Here is a 12052-nt window from a genome sequence, read left to right as displayed (position 1 = left end):
AAAGAAACGGTTTACATTTAGAACGGGTGGGATGTACATATTTGGTGAAGCGAAGAAACAGAAATAAATTACAATAAATTAATAAACTGCACACACACACACATTCATTTAAAGTATCAACTTCCCTAACCACAAACAAAATTATATTTCTTTAATGTATTTTGATTATTGTTTACCAGTATCACTTTCTCTGCAGTTTTCACTGCTCTGCCATTACTTGGCATCCAGGGCATTTGAAGAAAAAAAATAAAATGAACTGAACCACCATGTAAATTATATTGCAGAAAAGAAGTGGGTGTTCCAATAATTGCCCTGGGTGTTAAGGTACAAGAAGAGCAGAGACAGCCAGTGAATAGGGAAAAGGACCCAGCAACAAAAAACTTGGAAACAGAAACCTCTGTAACAGTTACGTTTAACATTAAGTTACATCATCTAAAAACAACTGTTTGTGTTGGATATAATAGATCTCAATCAGTCCATGGAGCTTAAATGTTAAGTTTATGGTGACGTCCATCCTATGTCACATAGACCCTGACAACCAACATTTGGCAGAGATTCTCTAAACATTGGTTGCTGCAGTGGGTGGGGAAACTTGTGCTGCGATGGGCTGCAAGAGATTCAGCACAAGTTCCATCTATTAGTAGTGTCTCTGAGCTGCACCCGGGTGGCGGACCTTCTCGCAGGACACAGCAAAGGGTCGAGTGTATACACTTTATAGAAAGTAGCCGATATCTACCTACTTTTCGTACTGGCCTTCCAGGAGATATGGAGATCAGGCATTAAAAGAAGAGATGGCAATGACCGAGACATTATTTACATAAAATGGGCATGGCTAGGTTATCATGTTCCTGTCAACTCAGTAGTGACTGAAGTGGGCTTGATAATACAATGTGCATCAATCTGACATGTCCTTACCCACCATGCACACAAGTGTCCTTGTGGAGAATTACATGCTCTCCCTGGAGTCCAGGAAGTCTCCCTCTAATTAGAGAATCTCCAAGACATTTCGAGAGAACGGGCAACTACTAAGTAGCCAATCAACTCACTAGGATCCAGTACCGTATGCATATGTCAGACACTGGTTGTTTAATATTCATGGGACTTAAGTGATGTCATTAGTTCCAGAAACACTGATAGGCTGCAAACCGGGTCAGCCCCCCCCAAAAAATGGATGCCTCCACTGTGTGTAGGTGAAAGGTCTACTTTATGTAGCATCGAATTTGGTAACAGAACTTTGTAAGCCTTCTAGGATTCCCATGGTCTTACACATGTCTACCAGTAATGGGTACAAGAATAACTACAATGTTGTTATCCCATCTCTAAGGTTTATAAATATACATTCTCAGTACAGTACACTTACCTGATCTGTACACCCTGCATGTTCTAGGAGCGGCCATAGTAAGACCTCAGTCTACAGCCAACCTCTTCACCATATTCACTTGCCAAAACATTAGATCTAAACATGGTTTTTAAAATCTTTTTACACTAGTCTGATCAAACCTGATAAAAAGTCATGGTTTGTGATACAGTGGAAGGGACTGGCCTCCCACTATTGTCAGCACCCAGACCATGACTGAAGATAGGACATGGGTTATACTTGCAAAACAAACCCGAGAGGTGTCTTCTTTGCAAATTATAACCCAATTAAAAGAAACGTCACAAAAAGAGAAGTTCCTTTTTGTTATTTTTTAGTCATTTAAATTTAGAGGGTAAAAACTGTGAAACTTGTCATAAACCACACAAATACACAGATGCCACAAATTAAAGCCTGTTCTGGAAGTACATTGTAACAACATGCTTGTTTGCTAAACACAATGCACAAGCCAGCCAAGGCAGACAGATGCCGAACGGTTTACACATAACACACCTTGCAAGGGCTGGGTGCCCACGGACCATGAATGAAGCATTCAGTCTTTACAAAGAGAGACTTGAATAAAATACATGTTATTAGCTGCCACTGAGTCTAACCCTTTCTCTGCCACGTTGCTACATAACATATTAGGGGGAATGAAAGATTTGCCTATTACACATCCAACATCTTAACTAAAGTCAATGAGGTTTGTCGGCAGAATAGTTCCCATGTCCCACAGATGATTAGGGACATGAGGTTGAGGTGGTGATCATACTGGACAGAGCACAGTCTGTACGGCCATTGCAGGAGCAAACAAATCCATTTTAAAAGCTTTACAAGATATTTAAAGAACAGCGATGTTTCTTCTTTGATTAAAAATTAATTTACAATGTAAGTTCCTTAAATTATACCTGTCACTTACTCGTGGTGGAGGCAGATATTTTGTTAGCTGAACCAATATTCATCTTATGAATTTACTAGGAACAAACGACATCTTACTTTGTATCTCACACCTCAGAGTTCACAGACTCCTGTATAAAGATTCAACCCACAAAAAGGTTGCCTTAAATATGTGTAGACAAGAGGTACACTTTAATAATAACGCTGTTATAAGTATTTTTACCTCAAAACATACATACATTTTGCGGTTTTCAAATTTTTTTCAAACATGAAAATAATTAAAATGATTACATCTGAGAGGACCAATATAAACATATGAAGACATTCCCAATTATTTACACTACATGTTCTAATCTGAGCCATTGACATTCATCCACTTTTAGATAGCCCACACATTTTGGCACCCCATATGTGACTGGCGGCTAAACACAGTACGGAGTCCATAGCCAATTCTGTATTACACGCACTGAATCCATAAATGGACCTTGGCACTTTACATGGAGGTGGACAGGTGTGTAAACAGGATAAGTAATAACCAACTGCAATGTTTGGATTGCGGCTTGTGATTGGTCCTCACACTCACATTGGCTCGGCCTCCCCAATTCTCCCATCCTGATATTTGGGAAGGGCTGTGAGAGGAACAAAAGGAGCCCCTGGGAAAAAAAAAAATGCCTGTATGTAGCAACTGTCAGGGCTCTGATTCAGGTGACTAGAGGATAATTTAGGCTCATCACAGATATTTGGGTAACATAACGGTAATACAAGTAACACAATCACGTAAAGCATTTCTCTAAATCCATCCAATGATCTGCATGACACTGGGATATTCATTTCAATAGTGATTTTATATGTAACACTAAAGATTAAAAAAACAAAACAAAAAAAAAACAAAACAAACCACCCCAGCACATCCCGCTAGCCTGTCAAGGCTGGTTAGTCCTTCAATTACCTTGTTTGTAGCAGTAGCACTGGATCCAGGGACCACCGGCACATTTGTCACTTGAACAGACACATAGTTGTTGTCTATTAGCGGCCAAGCTCCTTCCACCTTACAAGTTTGAAAATGGTCTTTAAAAGTTCTTAGATGTGGGTCTCCGAACAAGCCACAAAAGAGGTAATTGGGCTGTGCCTGCTCCCCAGCCTGCAGTTCTCTTGCCGTCACCCTACTGTGAAAGTTACAAACGTCATTGGAAAATTCCGGGTTGGTAGAAGATGTAGGACCATCCTTTGAGCAATTCCTCTGACTCATTAGATCACTGATACCCAGCACAGCAGAATGGTAAACTAGGTTTCCACGGCATGCCTTTGAAGTCCTATGCGTGCAGCCAGCGTATGCCCGCAAGGCTTTACAGAACTCAGAATCGAAGCCATCGCTCCCCGAATTCAGGTGGGATGTAAGAGAAACAAAGTCTGTTGTGCACTTCTGAATGCGGCACTGTGTTTGCTGCTGACTGTACCCTATTGGGGGAAAAAAAAAAAAAATAGAGAATTCATAAACAACTGCATCTTGACAAGTCACTGCAAGTACAGCAAAACAGCATCACTTAGAAACTGATGCAGATTTTCATGGTGTAAAAAAGAGCAATATTTAGTATTTGGCATTACATTTTTTACAATATAAATTTGAATTCCAATACTTTACAGTGCAGAATTTGGTGCCACAAATCGAAGATGTTAGCTACCTGCAATTTCTACCCAACAGTTCAATGTGTAATTGTCACACATTAATAAATATGTAAAATAAACTTAACATGATTAAAAGAATGTGCCTGGAATGAGATTAAATGACAAAGTAATTCATCAAGAAATTTCAGTAGCACACACCATAATTGCCCAAACCCAGTCTTCAAGAGCTACCAACAGTTCATGGTTTTAGGATTTCGTTAATCATGCACAGGTGAGTTGATCTATTTGGGTGGGTCAGTAATTATTCCACTTGTGTTTACAGACAGAAATCCTGAAAACATGGCCTGTTGGTAATTCTTGAGGACTGGGTTTGAGCACTCCTGTCATAAATCATACCACCAGAAGTACCACAATCTTACTGCGTGATTTTCACAGGAGCCCCACATCAATACTCTGTGCTGTTGGAGGACCCTGCTGCTTCCACCGTCCAACTCTCATTCAGTGGCTCACAGCTTTTTCCTCCTCACATCACAATGCCTACGTCACATGCAACTGTATCCTCTCTAGCATGGTCACAAGTGGACAGGTCAAAGCCATCCACAAGATCAGCCCACTCATCTCTTGCTGCTGTGACCATTCCAATAATCTGAGTGGTTACATGTTTTGTCCCTGCCCACTACAAAACTAAAAAAACACACAGGATAACAGGAGGAGAAGAAGATTGAATAGAATAAAGGTGCTCAGACCCTAAGCAGACACACCTTTACTATTGTACAATAGCTGTGTAAATTGTCAGCCTTGGTAAGCTTTTGTTTGAGTTGGACATCCCTGATTTAACTTCTTGAATTTTATCGCACTAGATTGTAAAACACTCACTAGTAGGGCCGTCCCTACCATTATTTTTTTTATCACATATGATTTTATTTTGATCACCTAGTATGTCCTAGTTTCAGGTATGCTGTTTTCCTCACTGACAGCCATGAGGACCACTGTGCAGTTAATAAGTCATTGGTGTGTAAGTTGGCAAAGGCTCGCATTCACCATCAGCCTAAATTATCTGTCAATACAGACACAAACACCAACCTCCATTGTTTTCCATAGGAAACAGCTTTTATTCTTCACAGTCCCATAAGTAGACATATCTCCCATACCCAGTTGTATTCCAATATTGCTAAAAATGTCTAGGAATTTTTATACCAACACCTTAAACACAGGTTACACATCTACTGCTCTGCTAAGAAGAAATTTGGCTTATCCTAGACATTTGTAACCACAACAATTCCTTAAAAAAAAAAAAAAAAGAAAAAGATTAAATGTTGCACCTTAGGCTTTAACTTTTCAAAACCGAAGTGTTCATACTGTCTGTTCATCTGACATTTAATCCTATTCTGTTGGCTGTCCATAAAACAGACTATAATAAAGTTTATTATGAAATGCTGTGTTGTTGGGATACAGAGTGAACATGCAATATTAATACAGTTACACACAGTGAAGATAAGTGAAGCACACTACCAGTGCACATTGCATAAGGACTTTGTGAATACATGAGAAACAGAGCAGGTATCAAGCTAGATATAAAACGCTGTAATCTTCAACAACCAATGGGTCAAAGCGAAGAGAAATATATATATATATATATCCCTGTCAATGTCAGCCACATTTGTCCAGTAATATGATCTGTGACAATCATTTTAAACATAATGTTGGATAAGAGACTATTAGGGGGAAGGGGGGTACAGACCAAGGAAGATATAGCCACATTAAGGAATCACAGCACCAGTTGCCCAATGTACTCCATTACTACATGCCCTGCACTGGGAAAAGGCTCTCCAATCCTTGAGGCCCAGTAAGGCACCAGAGGAATGGCTCTGGTCTACAGTCTGATGCCGATTTCTACATTACTTACCTACACTCATCTACACCTACAAGTGAAACAGAATCACGTGACATTTTAATGGTGCAATACCACAACCAACAGAGAGCTTGCATTCCAATATGTCCAGGAAGACTGTAAATGAATAGCAAGTACATGCTAGGTTTTTAGCTAAAATATCAAACACTAAACTTTAAATGCAAAAATAAAATTTGACACATATCCACTTTAAATACAAAGTTTTAGGGGCCATATTTGTGCTTAAACACACTGTGAACCCTATTCACGACATTATGAAGTCATAGTGTAGACACAACAGCAAGAAACCCTGACTAATCACATAGTGGGGGGGGGGGGGGGGAATCTGCTGCCACACATAGGATTTTTGCGGGTATTAAGTTTGACCATGCTAATGTTATTTTACAGCCTGGGGAACACTGCCAGAAAAACACAGGTGGTGAGCGAATATTCCAATCCATGTACATACAGAAGAGGGGAGGAAAAAAAATCCATCTCAAATTACACAGTATGCAAAAATAAAAATCTAGCTGCACTGCTCAAGACTGAGCAATCTAGTCCAGGGCGGCCTGCAGCAACTCAAACGTGATGTCTGCTCTGCCGTTCACAAGACATCTTGGAACAAAAACAATGTATGCTGCAATCAGACAAAATACATATGCAGACTGTCACTTCTTCAAAGGTCAGAAAAATCCAAACAAATAGACATGGCACCTTACAGGACTCCGCTGATTAAACAAGGTTTTTTTTCCTCACAAAACATGTCTATAAAATTGTACCTCTGGGAGAAGTGGACATTTTAGACATGATATGTGCTGAACTGAAAAGAATCAATTAGCTGTTGTCAAAACTGGAGTCTTTGCAGAAATTTTAGATGTAAAAAAGTCACAAATTAGGTAGGTTTTTAAAACAATGACTGTTTTGAAGGAACTTTATTGCAGAGTCAAATAAAGTGACTTCCATGTCTGAGGTGGGTTGGTAATTTGATAAAATATTAAAAATTAGCTATTGTTCTGTTTGGACCAAATAACTGCATTTTATCATCTTTTCAACATCATCTTTAGTTAATAAGGTACCGTACACACAGAGATGGATTCTTGCGTCCATAATGACTACCACTTACTAGACTTTGCCGTCCCTCACCACGAGCCAACCTCTGACTTCCTCCTTTAGACTGTGTCTGCGTTGCCATTAGCATGCCGATACTGCATAGGACCACCTCTTCCATCATGGCTGCCTGTTTAACACTAATATTATCTCAGCAGAGACACAAAAATGGAGGCCCCCAATCCTTCATTACAAGATATAGATATTTCTCAGTGTGCTGATCCTTGTGTGCCTAATGTCTGGGAGCTGCAAACTACACAGAGTTCATTTTCCCCTTAACAATCAAGCGCTTTTTTTTAGGTTTGTATAAATATTCTGCCAGCTTAGTAGTTTCCAAGTTCTCCAATAGTGCATGTTTTCAAGATACTCTTCAGAAATACAGGTGTATTAAAGTGGAACTGAACTCAAAAGAAGTTGGGTCTAAACAACTGACATAAGTAGGAGCTGCTATTATGATGAGTGTTATATATACACCAGTCCAGTCGCTAAATAATATTGCTCAATAATTTAAATATCCTGCTCTGATGGTCATAAAAGCAAAAAAACATGTAAAACGGATTAAATAAATTAAAAGGTTTCAAAAGTCTGCTATAGCATATATTGCTACTAACAGGGCAGTTTACGTATTAGCTCAATCTCTCGGCATGTAAGTCAGAAGTTGTTTATTGATCATTGCCATATTTTAGACGTCTCTTTTTGCAATTGTGCTATATATTCCCCCTATGCTTCTAGAAGGGAATTCCTAATAATTCAGGGGGTAAGGGTTGAAAAGGTCTAGGCTGCTCATTATAAAACATTTTCAACTGAAACTCAGCTTTTTTTATTAACAAACTGCGCTAAGGATGAACGGATAGGTCGCATTCATATGAATATTCGAATAGCCAACAAAATGGCTGTTTATTGTATGTAGGAGACAAAGACAACAAGGTCCTCTACTAGTTACTAGAGAGCCACCTTTTCTTCTCTGCCTCTCAGCATATGGATTTATGATTTAAAAGCATTATCAATTTAAGTTCTATCTTGTTGCTCTTTGAACATCCTGTACAGCCTACAACCAGAAATATCCATATAATTATAAATTTATAATGACAACGGACACTTTGGTCAGACAGGGTGTCTTATATAGAAACGTCAGAATGCTGAAACAATGCTTAGTAAACAGAGGCTCCTGGAGCCAGCCAAGAAGTGTATGAGTGAGCAGACTATGCCTCATTGGATCTTCATTCAGGAAATGCAGGCATTGCTTTGCTGAAGACTAATGACACTACCTGGCATTTCGCAATGATTACAGTCGAGTAATGCTTTGCACTGATTTACAGTTCCAATTTATTTTTTAATATTTGTTTTTTTTATATATTTAGGGACCTGAAGCACAGCAGTGGCATAAAATACATTTTAGTGCATTGAACAAAAATGCCATATTTTCAGGTGTTTCCTGTGGTATATTACACACTGCAGGCAGTCATATTGTGCAATATTCATGAGAATGCAGCCTATCATTTACTAGGAGCCAAGAATTTACTAATACCTCTCATTCATAGCCTTGTATTCCCTTGATACCCTTGTATTCTGTCTGTACTGTATATTGTACGGCACTGCAGACACCTTGTGGCGCCATAAAGAATAATGATAATTCATAGGAGTATCCTTGTTTTAGCAAGAACAGCCATAAGGGACATATTGCTTTCTAAATACTTCTAGTAATTAAGTAAATAATATTTACTTCCAAACCATTTACCAGGATATCTATTCTTGCTGTGGCAACACCATGGCTCTTTGGTACACAAAGTGTTTACTGTGCTCTCCTTGTTAACCAAGCAGGGATGTACAGCAATGCAAAAATAAAGTATAAAATGTTGAGGGTTAATAAACTGAAGGAAAATCATAATTTATAGTGTAAATGTAAGTGCAGGGCCTGAATATCCAATAGGCTGAGTAGGCTGCAGCCTAGGGCGCAAGGTTTTGACGGGGGCACAAAATTGTGATATTGAGAAGCATGAACTGAAATTTTAAAATATAAGAGAATATTTGTCCTCCAAAGTAAAAAGAAACCCTTAATCAGGCCCTGTGTCTGTGAAGAGTTAATATGAGTCCCTGGCAGGAACTTATCCATTGGAAGCAATAGGTTTGTAATCAGCTTGGTGGAATATTCTTAGAATATCCTCAGGTGAAATTTCTGAATCTATAACTGCAGTAAACCGGCAATGTGAGTATTATTAATAAACTCTGTGGAGAAAAGTAAACAAGTAAAACAAAACATTTAAAAAAAAAATAATAAAAAAAAAAAAAAATAGGGTGGATAAATCAAAATGGCATGAGTTTTAGAACAATGCAACATTGTTCTTTAGCAGCTGGGAAACAAACTAGAAGGACCCAGTGGTATCAAAGTTTGTGGAGCTAGTTTCTCACTTTGATAAATAGTTTTATGTATGGCAAAAAACAAGTTTTCAGATATGTTCATTCCAAAAGATCAAGATACGACCATATGGGAACTATAGGCCAATGAGAAGCTTTCAATTTCAAAACACAAGTTAATTCATCTACAGCTCTGTTGACCTCTTCTGCTTCTTCTCTGTGCAAATTCCTTCACTGCCTCCCTATGAGTTTTAGAATTCAGTTCAAGCTCGTTACCCTCACTTACAGATCCCTTACCAACATTTCTCCCTATTACATCTGACCTTGTCTCGAGGCACATACCTACCTGACCACTCCGCTCTGCCTCTAACCTCCACCTCACATTACCTCCTCCCATGCAGTCAGATTAGTATGAGTAATGCTATGGGGACTCTCACAGAATACAGCAAAATACATGACAGGGCGTACAAGGGAGTCAGACAGGAGACAGACATGGGTCAATAGGTAGAGAGGACACTACCAGTGAGAGCTTACATTCTAGAGGGAGGGGTGGTGAGAGACAGTAGGACCAGAAAATGGAGATGGCAGGCGAAACAAGAAAAGGTGATGGATAAGATGGTCAGGAAGTGGTAGGATAAGCGAGCTTGAAAAGATGAGTTTTGAGTGAGCGTTTGAAGGACTGAAGGTTGGGGGAGAGTTGAGTGAAGCGATGTAAGGATTTCCAAAGAATGGGAGCAGCATGGCAGAAGTCTTCTGCCTCTAATCTTTGGAGCGCCCTACCCCGTCTCACTCAACTCTCCCCAACCTTCTCGGCCTATTGTCCCATGTCTGTCTACTGTCCGAAACCCTTGTACGTCCTGTCACGTCTTTTGCTGTACTCTGTGCGAGTCCCATAGCATTACTCATACTCATCTGTGCTACTTCTATGTATTACCTCATCCAATTGTTACTTGTTTCTGTATCCGATGCTACAGAATCTGTGGTGCCTTATAAATAAATATTATTATTATAATAATAATAAATAATATACCCAAGGTAAATTCTAGCTTTGTAAATGCAACATTACTTGTATACATGTATACAGTACAATCACATATCAAGGACATTTCATCATATTTCACAAACTGCCAAATAATGAATGTCTGGGGAAAATTAATGAAAAACAAAAATAAAAACAATCCACTTTAGCTATCCATTAATACAAGACAAAAGAATATATATTTTACATAGATTTACATCACTTGTTCAATTACAACTTTTGCTGACTGGGAGCTGTCATCATAATATCTCTCAAACACAGCATATAAGGCTATGTGCATTGACAGCAAAGAAAAAAAGAAAATGCAATTATAATAAAAATAATTCTTTGCTCTGAATCTATTTTTTGACCAAGGCTTTGTACTCACAAGTGAAGCGCGTGTAGACAAATGTTAAAATGAAGGTTATTGTACCAAATGAGACTACATATTTGCAATTTTATGTGTTTAACCTGCATTACGTTGCATTATATTAAACACTTTTTGCTCAATGTCAGTGCATCAAATGCTCATCAATACAGCTGAAAATTAACATTCATAACTAAAGAAATATCAGATGTGCACAAGAAAACAATGCAGTCTATAGACATTTTAACATGCGTTCAACTACTAGTTTTTAAAACACAAGCCAAAAAAGGTGTTCTAAAGAAAGTGACATTATGAACGCAATACATTTTAATGTAATGTATGTTTTCAGTTTTACTTTAAAGCAAATATGATAAAAAGAAGAGTTAACAATTAGAGTGGAGCCAATTTTGTATAAATAATTGTTATAAAATATTTGTGTGTAATGAATAGCTTACTTATAGCATACTGAACTGATAAATATTGCAATGTGTTACTACTACTGAAAAGGGACACTTCCTAATCTTGTTTGATTTATACAGCATTGCATAAATAAGCATCATTTCTCTGAAAGACTAAAACTACTAATGGAATACTGGTCAAAAGCAAAGCAATTTTAAATTCACATTACAGCCACCCGAGAAGAGATTAATGATTTGTTTGTTGGGCATTTTCTGAGTGACAACACAATGGATGTGAGATAAACACCATGCATTACCTAACAAAGTGCTTTTAAGTGGGTGTGTGCTGACCAGTAATTAAATTATTTTCTCTATTTTTCCTTATTGGTATTATGATACTAGTGCTAGAAGTATCATCTTTGTGTCTGGCTTTTTACCTCTAAAAAAAAAAAAAAAAGGTATTAGTGGAAATAGTAAATCTTATAGCATAAATGCATTTTTAAAATATTTTATTTTATATATACATATAAAAAATAAGCCAGGACCGAATAATGTCAACATTAACCAGTTATCATTGAACATTTGTAACAAATAATTCTCATAACATTCTCAGAGATTTTAAATATCTGATGCAAGTGGAACTACTAGCGGGTTGCAGTAATGGACCATGTTGTCTGTATACTCAACACACACAGAGAAAAACAAGACAACTCGTTCTAATTAAAAACCCAATAGCAGCCTAAATGGACCACTAACCTTAAACTCCTTTTTTTATATTTGTCTGTATCACATTTCAGTAAAATGCCCATTTAACACAAGTGCCTACAGATCTCCTGGAAAGAAAAACCACCCAGGGAATGTTATCAAAATATCAGACATTACTGACTAGAGTAAGTACACATATAAAGGTTCACAGTCTAGAAGACAACTGATGATAATCACATTGCGCCTTGTGTAACAGCTTGTACTACAAAACTCCAGCTGCTGAGATTTCACACGAATACAGAGATAAAACAGACAAATAACTTCAAAAGCCTGT

General features: G+C 38.0%; 1 protein-coding gene and 1 long non-coding RNA gene across 2 annotated transcripts in view; both read right to left on the bottom strand.

Moving 5' to 3' along the window:
* The window catches only part of LOC142098504 (uncharacterized), a 1185945-nt gene that overhangs the window by 48010 nt on the left and 1125883 nt on the right, over nt 1-12052 (bottom strand). The window lies entirely within an intron of this gene.
* Nucleotides 1-12052, bottom strand: part of RGMB (repulsive guidance molecule BMP co-receptor b) — a 30789-nt gene that overhangs the window by 13902 nt on the left and 4835 nt on the right. The window contains exon 2 of the mRNA XM_075181331.1: nt 3201-3709. Coding sequence (XP_075037432.1) covers nt 3201-3709 — 509 coding nt within the window. The remainder of the gene's footprint in view (nt 1-3200; nt 3710-12052) is intronic.

The sequence above is a fragment of the Mixophyes fleayi genome, chromosome 1 (assembly GCF_038048845.1).
Source record: "Mixophyes fleayi isolate aMixFle1 chromosome 1, aMixFle1.hap1, whole genome shotgun sequence".
Lineage (NCBI taxonomy): Eukaryota > Metazoa > Chordata > Amphibia > Anura > Limnodynastidae > Mixophyes > Mixophyes fleayi.
The sequence above is the reverse complement of the archived record's forward strand: the minus strand, read 5'-3'. Positions and strand labels throughout refer to the sequence as shown.